The 23989-nt window shown below is 42.8% G+C and overlaps 1 protein-coding gene across 3 annotated transcripts in view; it reads left to right on the plus strand.

The window, feature by feature from the left end:
• Nucleotides 1–75: 75 nt before the first annotated feature.
• Nucleotides 76–23989, plus strand: part of NCOA6 (nuclear receptor coactivator 6) — a 39591-nt gene continuing 15677 nt past the window's right edge. The window contains exons 1-10 of one of the 3 annotated variants that reach the window (XM_019622122.2): nucleotides 76–3149; nucleotides 7220–7376; nucleotides 7458–7732; nucleotides 10537–10692; nucleotides 11276–11398; nucleotides 12664–12792; nucleotides 13769–14584; nucleotides 17362–17508; nucleotides 18455–19574; nucleotides 23083–23204. In XM_019622122.2, coding sequence (XP_019477667.1) covers nucleotides 7498–7732; nucleotides 10537–10692; nucleotides 11276–11398; nucleotides 12664–12792; nucleotides 13769–14584; nucleotides 17362–17508; nucleotides 18455–19574; nucleotides 23083–23204 — 2848 coding nt within the window. In that variant the 5' untranslated portion in view covers nucleotides 76–3149; nucleotides 7220–7376; nucleotides 7458–7497. Of the gene's footprint in view, nucleotides 3150–6321; nucleotides 6478–7219; nucleotides 7377–7457; nucleotides 7733–10536; nucleotides 10693–11275; nucleotides 11399–12663; nucleotides 12793–13768; nucleotides 14585–17361; nucleotides 17509–18454; nucleotides 19575–23082; nucleotides 23205–23989 lie in introns of those variants that run through there. The other 2 variants (XM_010722220.3, XM_010722219.3) reach the window with 2 other exon arrangements.

The following is a 23989-nucleotide window of genomic DNA, read 5'->3' on the forward strand; positions in this document are numbered from 1 at the left end:
GTGCCGCAGCCGCTGTCGGCTCGGGCGCCGTTTCTGGGCTCGGTTCTTTGGCGGCTGTTTGGAGATGTCAGTGAGGGTTGCGTTGACGTTTCTTTGAGCCCCAGCTTTTGTTTGTATTTCTCCGTAACTCGCCGCTGTAGTGACAGAAAGGCTTCTGATCTCGTACTCTCGGTGCGTCCGTGCCTTTCTCGAGTTCGGTTTCTTTCAGAAAGCCCGATCTCCCCTTCCTCCCCCTGCCCCCCGCACAAGGAGCTGCTCTCAGCTGTGCTCCCCGGGCTGCTGCTGCCCGGCCCGCTTTGCGTCCTGTGGGACTCGCGGCTTGCATCAGGCAGTGTGCAGTAATGTTGTGCTGTTCTGGTAGAGAAATAGCTGCTTCTTTTAAAACGTGTGGGAAAACATGAGAAACCCAGGCCCCTACCTGCATTTGTAAACTGAGTATTAATGCTTTCGCTTTTCAGCTGCTTAAATACTTGAAATTGGGGCAATAGAGTTACATTCTGATGAACATTTGTACTATCGCTCAAGTCTTCTCAGCTGTGGTACTGCCAAAGATCACATACCTTTGTAGCAGATGTTAAATGTCTTAAACTCATAACTAGGCCACTGAATGGGCTTACAGTATGTTTTTATTTTTGAATACTGTACTGATTGCTTTTGGAAGGAAGCTGGAGTTGCAGTTGCATTACATAGATACAACGCATTTAAAAGTTTTGCAGAGGCAAAAGGTTTGCTGCCAAGGACATTGAGGAGCGAAAGTGGCTGTAACGGTTGGTTTGCAGTGGAAGTAGAGCTTTTACAGGTCATTGGTGTCCCCTGAAGGGCAGGGAACTTGGTGTTGGCGTCTCTTTCAAAACCGTGTGGCCTCTATTGTGAAATACAAATGTGACACCGTACAGGGAGCCCCACTGGATGAACAGCAGGGCTTACAGCTGAGAGTCTGTCCTGAATTGCAGAAATTGTGCTCAGACATAAACTTGTTCCTTAACGTTGGCCAGAGCGGAAGCTATGGGAAAGAATGCTTAGAACTGGGAAAAGCGATGGGGCAGAAATGGAAAGAAAAATAATGCTAGACATATCCAGACCTGAGGCAGGGAAGATCCATCACCGTATTCCAGGTGAGAGATTTCCTATCTGGCTAACAGATGGAACTTGTGTCATGTTTGCTTTATGGAGGCACTGGTTGCTGTGTGTTCTATCTGCCTCTCACTCTGCCCTGTTTGCAAACTTCCAGTGGCCTCTTCAGCAGCAGCCACCCCACACAGGTGACATTTCAGCCCTGCAGCTTGTGTGTGTCTTAGCTTCTGTGTGTTCCTTCTGAGGATTTCTTCAGGCCCTCTTTCCATCCCACACTAATACATTGCTGTCTAATTCTGTTGCATCCGTTTTACCGTAGAGACCACACTGTGGCTCTTAATAGCAGTAGTGACAATAGTTAACACTTTCAGGATTTCATTTTGCCAAAGGCTTCGGAGAGTGCAGAATGTGCTGTGCTGCAAGCTTTTATGCAGTCAGGAGACTGACTTTTTTTCTTCATACTTCACAATGTTTCAGGATTTTACAAATTTTAATGAAATTTCACGGGCTTTCACTGCGCAGAGAAGAGCCTGGTGGAGGATACTGCAGTAAAGAAGAGGTAGAGGTTCAGGACTGAGAGTCACGAATACCTGCTTGTTGTACCAGTATTTATGAACATCAGCGAGGGTTTGGGGACAAAGGAGCCACGTGTGGGGCTGTTGGCCCAGACAGCTTTGTTGGGGATTGGTTCAACCTGAGATAAGAAGCCTGTCACCACCACATGTTGAGTAGGCCTCTACTTGACAAGGGTTTTTCTCGTAGCCTTCAGAAGATGAGATCAAATGATTTCTTGTCAAGATGCATCTAAGGTTAAATAGCTTCTCATTTTACTTATTTGCTAATTGCATTGATGGGCCTTAATGAAAAGTGACCAACTGCACAGCACTGTCACGGTGTTCATGTGCTACAGGCTGTGGTACATTTCTTATAGATAGCAACATCCTTAATATCTGCAGTCTGCAGTTTCCGCGAGGAGTGCCAGTGCTGAGAGGGCTCACGTGTAGGGCAGGGAGCCTCCTGGGCTCCTCCTCAGCTCTTACACGTGGGCATCTTGCTGTGTGGTTACTTAGCTTGCTCTGGAGTTAGCACTGGGTTTTAAAGCAACCTTGGCGATGGAAGCTGTTGGCTTCTGTTGAATTAAGAATGAGTTGCCCAGATGGAGATTTGTCCACAGCAGAATGGCTCGAGCTGTGGAGTTTCAGCACAGCTCATAAACTTCAGCTTCATAGAACCTTAAAAATGCCAACATTCCACTAAAGAACGTGCATCAAAATGCAGCACATGCGTTGCAGCCATCTGTGGTTTTCTATCTTTCAGACAAACACAGGTTTTACTTGTTTTGAAGGCTGTGGAAGTGTAGTGGAAAAATATGAGAATAGAGAAAAGCTGTGCATCAGGATGAATGAAGCCTGCCTTCATTTGCTTCATTGACATTTGGGCAAGCATCAGATCAAACTGGGCCTTTTTGTGTTGATTGAACTCTTTACAGAGCTGTCGGATGGGTTCTTTGCTGTCTGTGAAGATGTCTGTTCAGTGCCTGGGCACTCCCGAGGTCTCTGTCAGATCACTTACTGTAAGGAAAGCTGGAGGGAACTTGCTGAAGCTGATTAGTGACTTTCCATAACCAAACTTGATATTGCTGAGTGCTCAGGGGAACGGAGGCAGCAGCAGCTGACATCCCTCCTCCCGAGCACCTTCCTCTGCCCTGCAGCTGCTGGGGCAGCCCGGCCTGGCCGCTGCTGCTGGCTGTGCTCTGTCCGCTCCGTGGCACACAGCGCAGAGCCCAGTGGCTGCACTGCAGGGAGCGTCCTGCTGTGAGAAGGGGGAGAAGTTGGTTCATGTTTGCTTTAGCTGCATTTTGAGTTTTGGCCTGTGTTTAGTGAATGGTATTAAAATCCGAAAGTTTTGCTTGTCAGCTTGATATCATGGCGTTCACGTGAGTGTGATCACCAGAACAGCTGGAATCAGCGGCGTTATCCTCGTGTTTCAGCCACTGAGATTCTTTGCTTGGCCCTACGCTGCTTCTTGAGTTACGATGTGAAGAGGCACAAGAAGTTACCACAGGTCCAGAAATGGTAGGTAGCAATGAAAGCTGCTGCAAAGCATGTGTGATGTGATGTAACGTTAGTGCTTCCCTGCCTTGAAGCTGCTGGGCTAGCAGAGATGCCAAGCTGGGGAATTCTAAAGGGATTTTTCTCTATTCTAGGTAGAAAATACCCAATTTCAGCTTATTTTTCTGAGTTTTATTCCCTCACCTGCTGCCACGCTGATGAGCAGGTTGCATGTAAGCAGGACACGTGCTCAAAGAGCACTGCTGCTATAAAACCCCTGATTTGGCTTTGCTGAAGCCATCAGTTTACTGCTGCGCCTTCGTTATGCTGAAAGGTTGGAGAGCGCGGTGGGGAAGCCACGAACAGGAGCTGGATCCAGGGATGGCTCACCTCGCTCTGTTGGCCATCTGTGGTAGAAACATCCCACTGAGGTGCTCGTGTGGGCCCACGGTGTGCTTTGGTGGGGTCAGCCTGAGCTGGAGGAGTCTGCTTGGGATGAGGCGGCTCGTGGCAGTGCACTGTTGTTGTGCTTTCTTATTCCCTTTTCTGTTTTTCTTTTAATGAATGACATCCAGAAGGGCTGGTCTTGAATCTTGAAAGAGAACAAACGGGGCATTAGTGTGGATAAAACTTGCTCTGTTTTGTCAGCCAAAAGTAGCGTATGTGGCTCTTTACCTGTGACAAAAGGTTGGTTTTTCTAGATCTCAGTGCTTGCTGTTAATATTGGGATGTAGTCAAAAAGCCTGTTTGCTGAATTCAGACTGGGGCAGGATTTGCTGCAAAGCTGTGTTTAAAAACCAAGACGTTCATTGTGGAACATCAGATATTTTTGTAATTGTGTATCCTTGTCATATGGAACATAGAAACTTTCTTTCAAAATGTCATTTTTTGGGAGTTACTGTTTCACACCACTTCCCAGCCTGGAATTAACTGAAGACAAAACACAGCTGAAGTTGTGGGAATTTGTGGTGGAAGGCAAAAGGAGTATACGTTGCATTTGAATCTGAATGCTTAGAACAAGTATGTAATTTTGGCGTTTGCATCATAGACCCCTTGTGTATGAACCATGGAATGAATCATAGAATCACAGAATCACAGAATGGCTTGGCTTGGAAGGAATGTCAACAATCTAGGAAGCATCCAGGATGCTGGATGTGTTGTTGGTTGTTTTTTTTTTCCAATTTCCTTTTATTCCCATTTAGAGGTTTGAGCAATATTCTTCAATGAAGGAGGAAGCAGGGAGGCTTGTGTGTCCTTTGGAAATTATGTCACTACTTGCTGCTATCAGAGCATTTTTCTCCTCGCCATCAGTTCTGGATTCCCTGAAGGACTTGATTGTAGTCTCATTTCTGGACTGATTTTTCTTCTTGTTTCTGGTTTCAGCAGCTTTAAATAATTGCCACTGTGTGATTGAGGGCTGCGCTCTGTGCTGACTTCTGGCATCTGCTCATGAAGGACATCAGCCCTTCCGTCCTTCTGGTTCCTCCATGCTTGTGAAGGAACTGCTCTCACTCTTTCCAGCTACTGGACAAAGCCTTGCTGTGCTTTACTTGACTTGCACAGTGCAAGTGGGATGGGAAGAAAGAGACATAAAGGCTTCAAGCTCTGCTTAACAGGCGGGTATAACCATAAGTTCAAATCATTTGAGCTTGTCTCAGGACATGACTACCAAGACACAGCTCATTTTATCCTGCCTCCATCTGGCTTTTCCCAGCACTCAGCTGCCCCAGCTAGCTGCTGCAGGCTGTCTCAGATCTGCTCCGATCTGCTCTGATCCCCTCTCCCAGGAACCCACTGGCATTGCTAAGCACTGTCCCATCACGTGGCACTGGATCTGTGCTGCAGGCTCCTGCTGGAGGCCCGGGCTGCCCGCTGCCACAGCTCAGGCTGTTCTGCAGTTCTTCACATTGATTCCAGTGTGACTCTTGGTCATGAGAGCTGCAGTCCCAGCCTCTACAGGCATCTACACGAGTTACCAGCATCACTGTGGGACTGGGCTTTTACTGTGTGTGCTTAGGCCTGAAGGTTTTTGTTTTTATTCTTTTTTTGGGGGGAGGGGGAAAATAGTGGTGGGAAAGGTTAAAGGGAGGAGTGTTGAATGAAGATCCTTGCTAATTGTGCTTGTGGGCTGGCTTCTGATTTATGGCAGTCAACCTTATAACCAGGGGATTACAGAATTTGTTAGCAAGAGGGATGCAGCTGGGATTCATTTGGTTTGGGGATGGAAGACAGGCTGTGTTCTGCCCAAAGAGGAAGGTTTCACAAATCATCGCTTCTTCCTGTCGCAGTTGGTATAAATCCTACCTGAGCGTAGGAACAGGCCAAGCCGCGTGTTTGAGAGGAGTCTTTAAAGCTGCCACAGGCACTTCAGACACTAACATTCAAAATAAATAAATAACATTGAAGAGTTTGTGCTTTTACAGAGGAAGAGGTCATTTCTTCGGTGCTCGGCACTGTCAGAAATATTTGTGCTTCTCAATGGAGGTAGAAGATCTCCCCTGAGAAATTGTACGTATTTTGAGCATTTAAAACCTCATGTATTGATCCAATATTTCTCTTTCTGAAAAAAGATTGTGTGTGTTTTGTTGTTTCCAGAAGATGCAGCTTGTTTTTCACAGGGTGCTCATTCAGGCCCCAGTGTGATTGTCCCTAAGGCTGCTCCTCGTGTTGGGCTCCGAGCTCCTTCTTTCCAGAAGTCAGAGTATGTGTAATGAATATTACAGGGTGATCTGTGGTTAGGGAAACCAGCCCGGCCCTGCCAAAGACACTCACCATTCATTTGTTTGTGAAAATCAATTGAACCAACTTTTCTGCAGATAGTTATCAGTTGTGTCCTCGTTACCTGGGCATGTGATGTGGAACTGGAGTTTGACTCAGTGCAGCTGCCGAGCACTCAGAGCTGTGATTTAGCTGAGCATGAAAGAGTCTGGGGAACAAATAAAAAGTACTTGTCTGAAAGCACTGTGGAGACACATGGGAAGTATTTTTACTTTCAGTGCAGACTGCAAAAGAACATGGATTACAAAACCACCTGCATCTGCAATCCCAAATCTGAGTGGCGATCCAGAGCGGAGGCCTGCTGCTGCAGCAGGGAGGCTGTGCTGGGTTGGGTGGCTGTGCACATCTCAGCACAGTGTAAGTCTTTCTAACATGGTTACTTTCTGGATGAAGAAAGGCTTTTTTTTTTTTTTCTAGCCACTATCTGCAATTCATCTTTAATCTCCGATTTGCGGTTTTAATTTGTGTTGGGAACTTGATCCTCTGCCGAGAAGCTGGTCTGCATCCCATTGGAGGGCAGAGCATCCTGAACTGAGCGCGTCACACTGAATGCCAACAGCTTGGGAGTTGCAAGGTCTTGGCAGCGCGGCCTGTTGGTTTGATTTGTTAATCACGGCGGTGGGCAGGAGCTGGTTCCTCTCTGTATTGACTCTTGGATGCTTGGATTGCATAAGAAATATTTGCTGAGCGTTGGGTGTGAGACCGGAGCGGGGATCGGGCTGTCTCATGTGGTCCTGTAGCCCTGTCATGGCTGCAGGCAAAGCAGGAGAGTGTGAATCTCAGTAAATGCTGCTCTTCTCTGTACTGTATGGACAGCTTCTGTCTCAGGTGGTACCTCTGCATAGGTAACATCATAATGTAACTGCAATTTATTGTATGTTTCTTGGAGTGAGAAGTATCAGGCACATGACTTGATTTACTGAATTCCACTAGAAGATGGAGAAGCTGTGGGCTGGCATAGAGTCAGTACGTTTCAAGTTGTAATGTGCTTAAGCAGCTGGGAACACCTAAGCCTCCACAAAGCAAGCATTGTGTGCTGAGGAGTTCTTTGGACGAGTAAAATTCTCATCAAATGCTGAATATCTTCTGGTGCTGTGGCTTTCTTACTGCTTTGTTGTACAAAGCATCTGCAATCCCTACAATTATGTGTGGTGGTTCCCCCCCAGCTCCCTGCCATCAAAGTGTTGCTGAGTGCCCTGCAGGTTCCCGGCAGCCAAGCATTGCAGAGTTGCTTTGGATTCTTGTTTGTCCTCTGTATGATGCGGAGATGAGAGTAATTGATTTCATGTACCGTTCTCTTTTTCTCTGTCATTTAGGTCAGCTGGAATACCGCTCCAGTCACATGTGGAAGGATTCTGTCAGGAAACCACCAACTCCTCTTTGTTCTGGTGGACAAACAGCTCGGCCGCTGCGATGGCTGCGCTGCTTGGAGTCGCGCTGTTTGTCCCGCAGGCCCGAGCACGGGGTCACCCGGTAGGTTTTCTCTCTTCTTTGTGCACTGTTGAGTGCAGCTGTTCGTGTCTTTGCAGACTAACTTATATTTTTTTCCCAAAGTATCTTCTGAACGTCTGACTGGCTCCCGCTGTTAGACACAATGGTTTTGGACGACCTACCAAAGCTGGGAGATACATGTGCCTCCTTGTACTCCTCGGCTATGGAAGACTTAGAAGTGGATTTGGATTCAGGACTGGAGGAAGACGAACTGAAACAGGAGGCTGCTCCTGAGGATTCCACAATCTTTGTAGCTTTTAAAGGAGATATAGGGGATAGAGACTTTGAACAGAAACTGAGTGTTATACTGGAGAATGTACCTGGCCTTCTACATATGGGTAATGTACTTTCTCATCATTTTTTCAACTGTCCTTAGAATAATTAATTACATAATCAGAATGCTTGTAAAAAGAAATAGATTGCCATTTTCTAGTTCCTTGGATGGTTGGTTGGGCTTGATCTTAGTCCATCTGGGTGCTGTTCTTCTCAGGGGCACTAAGTACAAGTTTCTGCAGTTACTTTATTGTTTAAAACTGATCCGATTAGTGAGTTCATTCATTCCTATTTGGTTCCAGTGTTTTACTTGTTTTTTTTCTCTTTCATTTCTCTCCATTACATATTGCTCTTTTGTATGAAAGTGAAACCAAGCTTGTCCAAACAGGACGTGCTTTTTAATATCAAAACCATCCAATTTAAACCACTGCAGTTGAGAATAGATTCACTTTGAAGTAGCTGGGCCTGTTCAAATCATTACTGTCACTTTGCTGCTGCACTGACCTCATCTACCAGGCTTTTTTTCTGAAGGGGGGAGAATGGAGCATTCTCACATGGCCCTGCGTGCCCACTGTGTGGACAGACTTCCCTAGTTCATTGGTAACACGGGCTTTTGGAACAGCAACGTCTTTTATCAGCATATCTAGATTTGGAAAAAACATCTGTCCACTGTCTCAGTGTCTTTGCAAAGGAACTTATGATGATTAACTATAGCTGTTTGGTTATGTAGTCTTTCTCACACAATAACAGTCTTTCTGGATGGGTGCTGTGTTGGGGTGGTTTGGGTCAGTGTGTTTGCATCAGTGATTTGCTCCCTCCCCACTACTGGTCAGCCCAGCAATGCCCCTCTTCTGATCACTGGAGGAGATTGATGTATGTTACTGAACAGTCAGGTGACTGCCTGCTATCAGTGTAGTCTGCTACAGAAACAGGTAAACCGAGAGGGGTTGCCTTAAATGCAGCAGCAGGTGCGTACACAGCAGCACCATGAAGTGCAGAACCACAGCAGCACTGCTCTGCTTTGGCTTATTATGATACAATGCAGCCTAAAAGCCACACATTTGCCAGTATGAGTTTTCTCTCCTCTTTCCTGCCTGTCTTTTCCTGAGAACTGGAGGTCACTGTCCTATCATGCTGCTTTTTTTGTATGTTCTTTTGAAATCACATAATACAAAGAAGAATCCACTGTTCTTTAAGGGCAGTCAGTTTTTGTGTTTAAAGAAATCCAATTTTCTGGATTAGATTTTAAAATGTTTTTTGTGTTACGTGTTTCTTCATAGTGCAGAGTACCATTTCTGAAAACTAACTTCTGGCTTCTGAGTAAACTAGTCAAATTTCTGGGTCACTTTGTTCTTAGCTTTCCATTTTCTCTAGTCATAGTCAGTTGGAACTGATGGCTTCGGTTGTTGAGGTCTGAATGGAAGTTACAAAGCTGTGATAAGGCAAATTCGCTGAAGAAGAAATCCCACTGGTTTGAGCTGTGTCCTCGAGGTAGTTGAAGATGATGTGGCTAGCAATGGTGTAGCACTTTGATGGGAGCAAATTCAATCTGTGTCTGTGTAGAGTTGCCTTTGTTACATACAGGCATCTGTATGCTGCATTCGTTATAAATATTAATGGCAGGATTAATGAACACAATTCAATCTTCAGCTGAGAAAGCAGAAAACAAATCTTTAAAATCAACATGTTTGAAATGATCATTGTGGTGAGTTATTTAAACTGATTCAGAACAAAACAAGATATTCAGAATGTCAAGTTAATGAATCATATTGGTTTAGACTTGTCAGATTTGATGTTTGAAAAATGAGAGATCAGATACCAACATGCAGAAGTACTGAAACTGATAATGTGTTTTTTATACGTAAGTGTTGGAACACTGGTAAGATTCAATATAGCACCACTCAGACCTGTATCAAAGAGGATTTTAAGCTTCTGTCACCTGTCCTGCTGAAGATGCGTTTGCTGGAAAGAGGACAAACCGAGTACTGCAGCAGCAGAAGGGTCTTGGTGAACAAGTTAGGACAAGAGAGGGATGAGCTACAGGCACTGTGAAGTGACGTGTTCTTAGGGAACACAAGGCAAACTCCTGCAGGTCTGCCATTCTTCCTTGTCAAAAAGTTTGATGTTGGAAGCCAGTAAATCTGTATTAGGAATCTAGCCTTTTCTTATCCTAAACAGCATTTTGTAGGAATGTTTTAACTGCATACAACTTCAGATCTATATTTCCAATGTTGCTGGCTTATCTTTTTGCCTGTTCCCACCTGTTATTTTTAAAAGGATTGATTTTGTGTAGAAGCGCTCATACGTAGAACAGGCTTACAGAAAAACTGCTGTTAAATATTTAGTACAACTTCAATATGGTTTCTGCAGCAGTTTCAGCATCCCTGTTCAGAATCACTGAGTAATGTGGTAGGAGTGAATGGAATATCAGTAAGGCTTCAATGGCACTGGCCTACAAAAAACATTTCACAAGCGTTTTGCAGAATGAACGCGAGGGCTTCAGTCTCATATTCACATTTCTCACACATCTTGTACGCTAACAGTTCTATTAAATCCCCTGTAGTATATGGTCTGTCTTTCCAAAGTAGTTTCTTCACAGGATATTTCACTTCTTGAGTGATGTTATTGAGTGTTTGTGTTGGCTATTTTATTAGTCCCAACTTCTCAGTTTTCGTTTGGCTAATTTTTGGAAAGTAATGCCGTGGTCTCATCTGTGCTGGAGAACTCTCCTGGGTCTGAGGGTAGCTGTGGTCATTTTCACTGCAAATCGCTGTTTTGGGGGTTTTCACATGTGCTTTTTTACCAAGTCACTGCACGAGACATGTTTGAAAATTGACCTTGGAATTACTCTGGCCTTTTCTCTTTTAAGAATCCAACAAGTTAAAGCTGCAGAAAATAGAGCCTTGGAACAGTGTGCGTGTCACCTTTAACATACCCCGCGAAGCTGCGGAGCGGCTGCGCATTCTGGCTCAGAATAATAACCAACAGCTTCGTGATCTGGGGATTCTCTCTGTTCAGATTGAAGGTATTTCATGCTTACTTTGTTTTCCTGGGCATTATAATGAATACGTACTAAAATTTTAAGCATTCTCATCAAGTGGTTTTGTGCATTTACTAAATGTTATGAATCCTGTAATTCAGCAGTTTGGAGAATAATTTCAATGAAAAGGGAGTGTAAGGCTTTTATTCCTCTGAGAGTAGGTATAATAATAATAACAGAAGCTGAAAATCCTTTAAGCACCAGGAAACCTGCTGAAGAATGTTCTTGTGAGTGTTACTAGTAAAATGTACCCTATTCCTGATTGGTTCCTATGAGGCTTTTTTAAACCAAGGTTTCAGTGGAGTTCGTGACTGAAATATCTGTCCTGGACAGCTGTTCTCAGAGCACACCGAGGTTGAAACTGAAGGCACTTAATGCTTGCCATGATGCTGTCTTTTTTTAAAATCGAAACATAAAGATAAGGACATTGTACATAACTTATAAAGTGCATATTAAAGGTAAAGTTTGTTCTTCCTTCCTTGACATCTTTTAAATGTCCTTTTGAAGGTGTCTGTATTCTGCTTTCCTGTGTATCGTTCAATTCCCCCAACTTCTGCATTACTTCTAGGGGAAGGTGCTATCAATTTAGCCTTAGCTCAAAGTAGAAGCCAGGATGTTCGAATCAATGGGCCGCTGGGAGCAAACAACTCAGTACGAATGGAACCTGGATTTCCCATGCAAGGGGGACAAGGTAAATTGCTTTTTAAATAAATGATTTAGATTTGCAAAGCTTGGAATTTATTAAACATATCATGAAATTTCACTGATCATAGCAATTATTGTTAAAAGAATTATAGTTGCCATAAAATTGGTTATGATCTTGTTCCTGACTGTCTAATTCCAGGTCATGTAAATCATTGGCTGTGTTTTCCGTATTAACGCTGGAGTGATCTGGGTGGGGCAGGTTTTTTGGCTTTTTTGAATCATTTTTTTATTAGAGGCTGTAAAATCACTTTAGTCTAGTAGAGTGACTTCACTTTAAAATGTACAGAGATTATGACACAGTGTTCTATTTTATGGCATTCGGCATAAGGCCTGATTCGGTGCAGAAAAGTAGGCTACTGTAGATGAAATCTGGTGTGATGAAGCGAAGGACGGGGCACCTGTCATTATGCTTAGTCTCATCTTTGGATAGCCTTCTGAGATCTGATCGTAGAGAATTGGATTTCTTTAAGAGGCGAAGTTTTATTGAATGCTTGGTTTGTATGTGCATAGTAAGTAATTTCTCATTATAAAAGCAAGATTTTATTCAAAGTTGAAGGAAAACCACTATGTAATTTATTTTAATAGCTGAATCAAAAGGCAAGATAAACTAGGTAGTATCTTAGTAAATAGGACTTCGTGCAATTAGAAAACTGGGATCAACAGATAATTTAAGGCACGTTTGTGGCTGTTGTTGGGAATGAATGGAATTCTTTACCTATTAGCTGATTAAACAACAGTTAAATAGTAAATCGTGGTGCTTAGCAAAGAGCAGGAATGTTTGACTCAGAAAGCTTATCTTCCCTGGATGATCATGAGGTTCCTTTCCTGCCTGAAGTTAACAATACAAATAAAAGAATTTAACCATCAGGTCAGAGATATAAACCATTTTACAAAATAGCAGCCTTTGTAAAGGAGACGTTAGAACTGTTCTTTCTTACAATGCATGACTTTGGTACAGTCTTGTCACTTGGTGCCAGGTCAGGCAAGAGAGGAAAGCTTCAAATAGTTGGTAAGCAGGCAGATTCTTTCTGCAGCCCTCTAAGGGTTTGGTGTTAAAGGCTCTGCTTCAGTGTGACTTCATTTTGTGTGTTTTATTCCAAAGTCTAAGCTTTGAGGCAGAGATCTCAGGGAACAATTTGTAAAATCTAAATGCTGCTTTTTTTTTTTTAATGCTTTTCTATGTAAAAAAAAATTGCTGTACTTGGTAATATGCTGCCTTTTAATTATTATTATTATTATTATTATTTTAAGGTTTAATAAGAATGAGCAATGCTGCAGCCGTTATGATGTCCCAGAGTGGAAGCATGCCATCCTCTATGGTGGCAGGTGGTGCTGGTACAGAGCTGCAGCCAAGAACACCTCGACCTTCCTCACAGCCAGGTGGTAAAAATTACTCAGAGCACTGCTCTTTACTAGAAATGTTTACCTGGAATATTTTTCTTCAATGTGCAAGTTTGAGACTGTACTTGTAAATGAACTCCAGAGTTTCCTGAAGCTTTTCCCTCGCCTTTTCTGAGAGTTGCTCTTTCTGGAGGGCCCTCCTTGTCCCTGTTAATATGGTGACATTTGTCAGATAATATGGGGATCTGAAGTCACCAGGTTCCTTAATGTTTTCTTCAAATGTGTTGAGCAGCAGTAGTATCCTTTGCCTGTTAGGACAGAGCTTTGTCTTAAGGAAAGGAATGGTTGAATGAGTCAGGTGTCTGCAGTAGGAAGCACATGTACCAGATTAAGGACAAGTGGTTTTAAAACAGGAGTAGATATACTAGGAACTTAACATTTGGGGATCTTGGTAGGAGGGGCCTAGCCATAAATTGAGGTATTTTCTTCATAATTTTGAGGCTGGAGAAAAAGAGAGGAGATTATTAGTTCTCCCTCCATAAAATTGTAGTAGTATTTACCAGCTTCCTTTAGATCTTTATAAAATTTATTCTTACAGACAACATTTCTAATAAATGTTTCAAATATTCTAGGACTTTGTTAATTCCTCATTTTGCCACTTTTTTAGCTGGCAGGAATAATACCAGTTAGTGTTTGTGTTATTCTACCAGTCAGTGTGTAGAAGGCTTGTGTTTGTAGGAACAAGTGCAATGGAGTTACCCTTTTTTTTTTTTTAGTTAGAGGTTATAAATTCATGAGACTTGGGAGGTTTTCAAAGGGAATCCTGAGAAGCCAAGTATTGTCTGTCCTGTCTATTGAAGGAATTGGAGCACTGGAGTGTGAATATTTGTTAGACCTTAATTTCAGCAGAGCGAGCAGATGCAAGCAAACAATTTACCCTTCCTTGTTTTGTGGTGGTTTTTGTCTACAGTAGGTTATTTACTTTTATTTTTACTTTTCTTTGCTATTTTAATAGATGCAATGGACCCACTTTTATCTGGGTTAAATATCCAGCAGCAAAATCATCCATCTGGATCTTTAGCTCCGCAACTCCATTCAATGCAATCAGTTCCTGTAAACAGGCAAATGAACTCAGCCAACTTTCAGCAACTACAACAACAAACACAGTTGCAGACACGTCCTCCCCAGCCACATCAGCAGCCACAGCAGGGTATTCGACCTTCGTTTACTTCACCAGCACAGGTTCCAGTTCCCCCTGGCTGGAACCAGCTTCCTTCAGGAGCACTTCAGCCTCCTCCAACCCAGGGAGCACTGGGTACATTGACAGTAAACCAGGGTTGGAAAAAGGCCCCTTTACCTGGACAAATGCAGCAGCAACTTCAAGCAAGACCATCTCTAGCCACAGTACAAACTCCTACTCATCCTCCACCTCCATATCCTTTCGGAAGCCAGCAAGCTTCCCAGGCTCACTCAAACTTTCCCCAAATGAGCAATCCTGGCCAGTTTACTGCTCCTCAAATGAAAAGCCTTCAGGGAGGGCCCTCACGCGTTCCTACACCACTACAACAACCCCACTTGACCAACAAGTCTCCTGCTTCCTCTCCCTCCTCCTTCCAGCAGGGATCACCTGCATCATCTCCAACAGTTAACCAGACGCAGCAGCAGATGGGACCAAGGCCTCCCCAAAGTAGCACGCTTCCCCAGGGATTTCAGCAGACTGTCAGTTCTCCTAGTCGTAATGCTATGGTGCAACAGGGGAACGTACCCCCCAACTTCATGGTGATGCAGCAGCAAAACCAAGGTCCACAAGGTTTACACCCTGGCTTAGGAGGTAAGAAGTACTAAGACTGTCTTTTACAATAAAAGAAAGAACATAAAATGGCTAGAATTAATGTTATTGTTCCTTTTCAAAAAGTCATGTCAGAGACAAAATGAAGATATAGGTTGTGTACATGTAAGGTGAGTATGGGTGAATTAGCATCAGTTACTTCAGTTTTACTATCTAGCTGTGTCCTGACATGCTGCATTAGTAACCTAGAAGTGAACTCTTGGCCACGGCAGAACGAAATTGTTGTATGTAGTTGCTGCTTATGACTCCTCATCATCCTCTTGGCAGTTCTTCTGTTGCCTTACAGCAAGTTCAGAAGAAGCAAAGATATTGTTTGTTTGTTTTGAAAGGGAGAGTTCAGTAAAAACAAATGAATGTTTTTTTTTTCCCTTCAGCTTTGTCTGTCACCACTTATGTTTTCTGCTACAGAAATGAAGCATTATTTTACATCTTCCCTTCTAAGTTGTGGATGTTTCCTCTTGACCCTATCTTTATTTATCATCGGTTTCTTCACTATGGAAGCACTGTTACTGCTATTCCCTGCTCTAAAATGAGAAAGTAAAGGGAGGTTTTAATTTCCTCTTTTGTCTTGTGGTCCTTTGTTTTCTCTTTGGATCTCCACATTTTTGCCTTACTACTCTCAGAAGGCTTCTCTAGCAATGGCAGAATTTCATTTATGAATCCTAGGATCTCTTTTGTGTCCTCATTTTTCTTTTTCCCTTGTGCCTTTTATGGTGCTGTGCCTGACTTGTAGCAGTTCTCTCCATTTGTTTGTCTTTCTCCTGAATGGCTGCTCTCAGGTACCTGTGCACAGGCTCTTGCCTGGCTCTTTAAAATCTTTTCCTTCTGTATTTATAAAGTCTCTACCTACCACCTATCTACCCCCACACAGTTCTGTATGTACTCTGTTTTCCTGTGTTCTCACACTGTGCATCTGATACAGCTCAGATGAGCTGTAGGAAGTACCCATTCCTCGGTCTGCTGATATAGGCAGGTGTCTTCACTGTTTGTGTTGTGGATCTCATTTGAATTTGGTTCAGTTTGATTCATCTGAATTGTCTCAGTTTTAGGGTTTTCCTCCTGCAGACTGGTTTTAGGGTCTGCCAGTGCCTTTTACTTGCTACCTCCTTTCTTGTCTTCAGCAGCCACATATTTTGAGAATTGTCACATTTCCTTACAGTTTTGTCTCTCCAGCTGTATGTCAGTGGTCAAGAATCACTGTCTTCTAGGTAATGTAACCCTCACCTCTAGACAGCCTAATCTCTGCATACTTACTATGTAAACCTACTATAGACAAAACCCTACTTTTGCTTTGTTAAAAATAACAACCCAAATAAACTATCAAAATATGTTATTTGGACTCACTCCAGGTCCTATTGCTAAAGTCAGTAATCCTGCTGTGAGCAATATCCCCAGATGTTTTAAAAAGACAGGATTCTGTTGATTTAAACAAAGCTACCTTCTACCTGCTGAGGTTTTTGCCTGGCTTCTGTCCATACTTAATCCTTCCTGCAATTTAGACAATAATTAAGCCATAGTTAGGGATCTTTCCAGTTTTGAGGCACTTTGCATTTCAAGGTTTAGTGTAAATGAATACATTCCAACACTTTTACCTGGTTAATCTTGCAATTCAGAAGAGGCCAAATTTAACACTTAATTCAAGCATTCCTACATGCAGAATTTTCCTCTAAGTTTTGCAGAACTAGAATTATAGTCCTGTGATGTGTTGTTTGAAATATTTGTTCCGTATTTACAGATGCGCCTAATGTTTGACTTATGAACTCAATTATACTGAAGTACTAGTTGTAGACATGAGACCAGATTAATTTACACAAGCAATACAGTTAGAGTGTGCAAGAAAGCTATAACCATAGAAGGAGCCAAGGTTAAATTCTGGCTGTGGACAGTGAATCAGGAAAACACAGGAGTATGGAGTTTCTAATAGGTCTGTGGTACGATATATTTGATGGTGAGATAAAGAGGTGGGTTTTGCTAAAGGCGTTTATGCTGCTGCTCATTTTGGTAGGAACGGTGCAATTTTTGCTCTCTGTGGCAGGGCAGCAGTGGTGGTGTGATATGTCCACGTGTGGGCACTGTGCCAGGCGGAGACCTGACAGAATACTTGCAATAGGAGTAGCAGGGTTGCAGATATAAACGTGGGACTTGCTGCAGCCAAGTCTCCTTGTGGGTAGCCAAGCCCTGTTCTGTCTCATTACCTGGAAGATTCTTCAGCTCAGCCCTCCATGGGCCTAAAAGTCACTCTGAGTCTGTATGTACATGGACCAGCAGGGCGAAGGAGTGCTAAGAAGTGTGTACCTGGTGTGTTATGGTGGCAGATCTTGTTGAGAGGAGAAAAAAGTGTCATAAAAATGGAAGATATTTGTATTTGCTTACATGGAGTAAGTTAAGGACCTGCTGAGAGATGAGCTGCAGTTGAGAACAGCAAATGATGGTACTTCAAATTCTGGTTTCTGAAAATGCCGACTTTTCCCCATTTTTGGGGGGTTAGTGTTCTACTTAGACTAGAAGCAGAATTATGTTTTCAGTGGAGTCATAGTGCTTTGTTAGGCAGAACTATTGCACAGGTAAGAATTCTAAGTATGCTTTCAATGGGTTTCACGTATTGGCAAAAATTACTTTCTGTCTAAACCAGAAGTGTGACAGTACATACTCAAAGGTATTCTTCCTACTGAAATCCAATTACAGATTTTTTTCTTTCCTCTTTACTCTTCTCTCTTCCTTCTTTCCCTGCTTACTAATGAGAAAATTCTTGTGTTAAGGAATGCCCAAGCGCCTCCCTCCCGGGTTCCCTGCAGGCCAGGCTAACCAGAGCTTCATGCAAGGTCAGGTGCCTTCCACAGCACCAGGAACACCAGTGAACAGTGGAGCTCCACAGCTACAAACCAGCCAAAATATGCAGCACACAGGTCTGTTTGGAACATGTTGTTCCTCAGTTATTGATGTTGTTTTGTGTGTGTGTGTGTGTGTGTGTAAAATGATGCTTTTACTTGCATAACACAATTATAAAACATTACATTCTTACCAGTAATGGAGTATTGTAGCTAGCTTGGACTGAAAGTGGTATGCTATGTGTATTGTTAAATGAGGAAAAGAAAATCAAGTGGCTGGTTGTACTCAAGTATTATTACTTAGGACTGTCATTCTAGGATCCAGAAGTATCTGTTGAGAAGCTAAAAGTAATTGGCAGTAGGGTTTGGAGGCTAGGGGTAATAAAGATACAGCACAAAAGAAACTTCTTGTCCTGAAAAAAAGAAGAGTGTTATCTTAGGAAAAAGAAGAAAAGAAGCACCTTGTTGTTATTTGAAAAAGTTATTAGTTTCTTTAAAAGCTTTGGAAATCAGCTTAAAGAGAGTTTTGTGAAAAAAGACATCTGTATTTCATAAATATCTCATCTTAACAATTTGGTTATCGGCCTTTCATCTGGATTATGTCCCTTCATTACTATTGGATGTGTATTTATTTTTTACCTATTATAAAATAACCTCAAGGTTTGAAGCTTCTTTCAGTTGGGAATTATTTGTGAAGTTAGGTGATATTGTGGAATATTTTTAGGCTTATGTACAGATAATGACTGAAATGAAAGTTGTGACAAGTCTTCTGCAGTGAGGTCCACGTATGAAGCACCAATGAAGGAGTTTGTTTTGAGAAGTGCTGGTATGATTTTCTGTTTTGACAAGTAATGTTTATCTGTGACACCAAACATCATAGCACAGGACTGCAAACATGTCCAATGTTCCAATTCGTTAGAAAAAGGAGGAAAGTGAATGTGGAGGAGTTATTCAACATCAAATTTGAAAACTTTATATCACTCCTATCGGTTTCTAACCAGCTTTTTCTTAATTGTTTTTAAAGGTGGCCAAGGATCTGGGCCTCCTCAAAATCAGATGCAAGCACCACATGGCCCACCAAATATAATGCAGACCAATTTAATGGGACTTCATGGAAATATGAACAACCAGCAGGCTGGTGCTAGTGGAGTGCCACAAGTTAACATGGGCAACATACAAGGACAGCCTCAACAAGGACCACAGTCTCAGCTTATGGGAATGCATCAGCAAATTGTATCCTCTCAAGGACAGATGGTAAATATTCAGGCTCAGGGATCGATGAACCCTCAGAACCAGATGATACTTTCTCGAACTCAGCTCATGCCACAAGGCCAAATGATGGTAACACCACAAAATCAAAATCTTGGTCCTTCACCCCAAAGGATGACCCCACCCAAACAGATGATTTCTCAGCAGGGACAACAGATGATGTCTACACACAATCAGATGATGGGACCTCAAGGTCAGGTCTTGTTACAGCCAAACTCAATGATGGAACAGATGATGACCACTCAAATGCAGGGAAATAAACAGCCTTTTAATGCTCAAAACCAGTCCAGTGTTATGTCGGGGCCAGCTCAACTGATGAGAGGACCAACCCCAAACATGCAAGGAAACATGGTGCAGTTCACTGGGCAGATGATGGCTCAACAAGGCCCTGTGAATGGTAACCCTTCTCAGGTTATGGGAATACAAGGGCAAGTTTTAAGACCTACCGGGCCTGGCCCCCATATGTCTCAGCAACTTGGGGATACTACTACTGCAACAAATAATGATGTGAACGTGACACAGATGTTACCTGATGTTCCCGTGCAGCAGTCTAACATGGTGCCTTCCCATCTGCAAGCAATGCAAGGAAACAACAGCGCTTCAGGGAGTCATTTCCCTGGCCACGGGCTGCCGTTCAATTCCGGGTTTAGTGGAACGCCAAATGGGAATCAGATTTCCTGTGGACAAAATCCTGGCTTTCCTGTCAATAAAGATGTCACGCTCACAAGTCCACTCTTGGTTAACCTTCTACAAAGTGATATATCGGCAGGACACTTCGGTGTGAACAACAAACCAAATAGTCAGAATGCCAGTAAGCCGAAAAAGAAAAAGCCTCCAAGGAAAAAGAAAACTAATCAACAACTGGAACAAACAAAGTAGGTTTGATATTACACTGTTTTTTTTTTTTAAGAGATATGGGAAGGTCTCGCGGGCCACCTGTCGGTGTGTTTTCAGCAAGCGTGGAGTGAGAACCGCATTATTTCTTACGCTAGCAGTTTCACTCAAGTGACAGCTCCATGGCAAGTGTGCCACTGCAAAATTCATTCAGGATGAAAAACAGCATGCAAACATCCTAGTTAAGTAATACTTCTGCTTAAAATAGCAATGTTTGCTGCATTTACTGGGTAAAAGAGATGAGAAGTTTTCTTCAAAATGTCAGTGGATTCCTGGAGCCTTGGTGTTGGACGTGGAGCCTGCCATTCTCAGGCAGTCTGATGGTCACAGGCAGACAGTAGGGAAACACTTTCAGAAGAATTATAAGCCTTTGTATAACAATATGTTGTATAGATTTTTGAAGGGGGTTGTTTTCTGGGATACATCTATATCCTATTGTGGTTCTGCCTGGAGTTGAGCTGGTCTTTTCTTAGTGGAAGTTGCAGCTAGGAGTTGGAGTGTGGTGCGGGAAAAACAAGCCCAAGCAATGCTGGCCTTCTTAGCCTGGAAGAGGTTAGGAGAAAAAACTCTGAGAGTAATAGGCCAATGAGATAGTACATGAGAGAAAATAAATTATCATATCTGTATGGTGGAAATACGATATTATTGAGTCTTTTCATTCACCACTGACTTGCATATTCTTTGTTGGCCGGGTGTCCCGTAAACCTTTGCTGTTGGCAGTGTACTAATACCAGTGCAGATGGTAGAATACTGCTGCTGTGCCTTTTTTCAGCTAAAATGGTATATACAGATACAGTATATCTGTATATCTGCTATATAGCTAACCTGTGGCTGCAGGAATCTACATGTTGGTGTAAACTTCTGTGGTTTTTTTTCCCAGTTTGCTTTAGAAAAGAATGGAAGAAGTTTGTGCAAATTTGCAGCGCAAGAATATCCAGATTTGCATTTATCTATTGCAAGGGATCTTTTGTGACAGTCCTTAACTGCCTTAATTTCCTAGTGCTGCTATAAAATGCGTTTTGCAGATGTGGAGGTGCTGAATGAAGGCAAGGCAAAGCACGCCAGTTTAAAAGGTTCAGAAGAAATGTCAAATACCTACTCTTTAGTTCTACATACAGGTCACGGTACAGCCTGTCAGCTCAAATTGCTGCAAAACAGGCCTGGTGATTTCAAATTAAATGATCAGAAATTATGGCATTAGAACCAAGTGGCCAAAATACACATAGTGTGCAACACTGGTGTGCCTTGGAATGAGTGTCCTTCTGCTTTCAAACAGGGCTTGAATAAAAAGCAAACAGGTATTTTTCTGTCTGTTGTTTTCCTGAACTTTAAAGCTATCCAGGTACCTTTCACACAGTAACTATGGCATATTTTTCTATGCATCAAAACATTGCATGGCACTGGCAACAGTGCTTTGTGGGCACTGCTGATCATTTGCAGCAAAGGAAAATATGGAGTCATTGTATCGTTATTAGTGTTCATTAAAGAAAAGCCTGTTAAAGTTTTGTTTTCATTGCTCTTGCTGATGGTCATGCAGCCTCAGTGTGGCCTGGGAATATCAGTGAATGGATAGATAAAGCTGCTGCAGAATCTCCCAGGAGATTGTTTGCTGTTATGAAGTTTGCTTTGCCTTCCCTGTATCTTTATTTCTTCCGGTCTTATGTCAGCATCTGCATCTCTCTTTTTTTTTTTTTTGCTTGTTTGCTGGTGAGGTGTTTTTTTTCTGCTTAGCCTTGTTTTTTTTTCTCTTCTGACATTCTCTTTGTGCTCTGACTGCAGGTTCATATCTGAGAGCCGTGCTCAGCAATGCAGCTGTAGAGCTAAAGCGCCCTTAGAAAACTACTAATCCATACTGTGCAGCTGGTTTGTCTTTGCACTGAGAGCAATAGGGGGGAAGAACAAACAAGGAATGTTTGTCCCTCTGGCACAGACTCACTGTCTTGCTTGTTATGCGTATTCAGAATGTGGTGGGCTTCTTAGATAGCTGGTGCTTGTTAAATGGGCTCGGTAAAGTTCAGCTGCATTTGAAATTCAATTTGTGTTTAAATTTCCCAGAAACTGCAGCAGCAGTTGTTCCTGAAGTAATCACTGTTCCTGGTTGCTAGAGAACAAAACTCCAGTTGAGTTTAGCGAGGTTTTGTTTTGCAGCTTGCCTTATGGCTCCCATCTGGCTGGAGGTGATTTGGAAGAATTGATTTTGCACAAGGACAGCTTTCTAGGTTAAGCCCGTTTGTGTGGTAATGCTCTGCAACCGCTTTTTATCTGACCCTTAACTGTAACATTTGTAATCCCCATCCCCATTTTTAAGAAATCACAGAAACGTGGAACATCCCCAGTTGCAAGGAGCACATCGGGCTCCACGCAGCACCCCAGACCAGTGGCTCAATGGGGCAGTGTCCCAGCACTCCCTGAGCTCAGGCACTGGGGCTGTGCCCACCGCCTGCTGGGGCAGAGCCTTTCCCCGACCCACCCCTGACCCTCCCCTGCCTGGTGAAAATTCAGGGGCTTCCAAGTTGCTCCCTGCTTTCTGAGCACTGGATAGTTAATAGGATGTTGGGGCAGGCCTGGGTTTCTTGCTGCCAGCTGTCCATATACCAGAAGCTGGCTGTTACCATCAGGTAAGCTTTTATATAATTCAAATCCTTGTTTTGCTGAGAATTTCTTTTTCCTCATCATTCCTGTAGAAGTTTGCTTCTCCTTGCAGGCAGTGGACCTGTTTTGATGTTTTTAGTTTAAACGGAGAGCTGTTATTACATAGATCTCCATACAGCCTCAGTATACTCATGAAGCCAATAAGCCATTAAAGTCTTTTACTCTTCATCCCTCTTCATCTTACATCCTCTGGCCACAGGTTAGCTGTGAAAGCATGCTTGTTCTAAGCTTGCAAAGGCTGTCGTGATACAGTGGAAGCATTTGATGTCAAATCTTGGCAATTTTAACTTGTCCCCCAGGATCTCCTGGAGCAGGGTCTGCGTCCCGCAGGGCTGTGTGCTCTGGTGGGTGGCCTTGAATACCTGATGTGTTGATACGTTTGTGCTGTGACATGGATAGAGGTCTTACATCCTAAGCTGGTCTCCCCTGGGAACGTGGTGCTGCCATTGAAGTTCAGTGCATATATACACGATATTTATCTGTACAGATGGCATAGCAATATTTGAGGGAAGCCTGTCTAAATGCATCAGGAGAACTATTTATATATACATTTGAAGTATCCATTGGCATTCCCTTAATTATAAACAGGAAAGAAAGAAATGCTTCGGGTGAGTAAAGCACCAGGCAGCTTGTCCCTTCAGGACTAGTATGTAAGGCCCAGATGTGACTGTCGGCTGTTTCCTGGGCAGTGTTCAGATCTGCTGCACTGTGCCTGAGGCAGTGATCTGTTTCCATGAGTTACTTGCAGGTCAGCCAGAAGTGCTGGGATGGTTGTGGAAGCAGAATCCAAACTCTGACGTTACGGCTGTATGTAAACAGCAATTATTTTTCTTTCAGCTCCTCAGAACCGCGCCCAGGCGGCCTGGAGGAGAGCGATCAGTCATCAACGTCTGGAGATCAAGGAATCAACTTAGACAGCTCAGGCCCTAAACTTTCAGACTTTGGAAGCAGGCCACCAGGTGAGTGTTAAATGTTGTCACTACAGTAGAGCTTTTACTGATCTTTGTGACTGTACTTTCTTGCATGTTCAAGTCCAAGCATTTTTTTCTCCTAGTAAATAATTGATTCCTTTATTTGTATTCTTTGAATTAGCTCTAAATGAATAGATGTCTGCATCCTCGTGTATCACCCAGGTATCATATTGAATACTGTAGAATTACTTAGCAATATCACATTTGGTAGATTTCTGTACTCCTAGCAGTAGCACAGACCAGTGTCTTTAAAACTGACAGTAGCCAGTAGTTGATTTTTCAGATTTTTAATTTTTAAGAGATGGAAGTTACTGCTGAAATTATCCTTTATTCATAGGAAGGATTATATACTGCGTGTGTTCCTTTTAGCACTCTTTTTGCAAAGTAATACATTGATGCATGGTAGATTCTACTTTGTACAATGGAAATGGTCAGATACGTAACAGGCTTTCTAGTTCTTGTCTTACAAACTTTTAGGTTTGTTTTGAGGATAATTAATTTGTGAAAGTTTAACTCTGCATTTGAAAGTGGCAACAAGCCTGTGGACAGGTGCAGAGACTTTCTGAGGTGTTGTGAAGCCAGAGTAATAGCTGGTCACTGGTATATTAGAGACCTTTCATTCAGTGTCACACAGGTCATTTATAATTCTTAAAAACACTTTAAGTAAAATAATTTCCCTTATTTATAAAGCCTGTTTAGTTAATGTGGGTGTTACAGGGGATTAACAGGCTCTCCTACCTACACCTGCTATCTGATGCCATTCATTACATAAA

This window comes from Meleagris gallopavo, chromosome 22 (assembly GCF_000146605.3).
Source record: "Meleagris gallopavo isolate NT-WF06-2002-E0010 breed Aviagen turkey brand Nicholas breeding stock chromosome 22, Turkey_5.1, whole genome shotgun sequence".
In the NCBI taxonomy this organism is placed as follows: domain Eukaryota; kingdom Metazoa; phylum Chordata; class Aves; order Galliformes; family Phasianidae; genus Meleagris; species Meleagris gallopavo.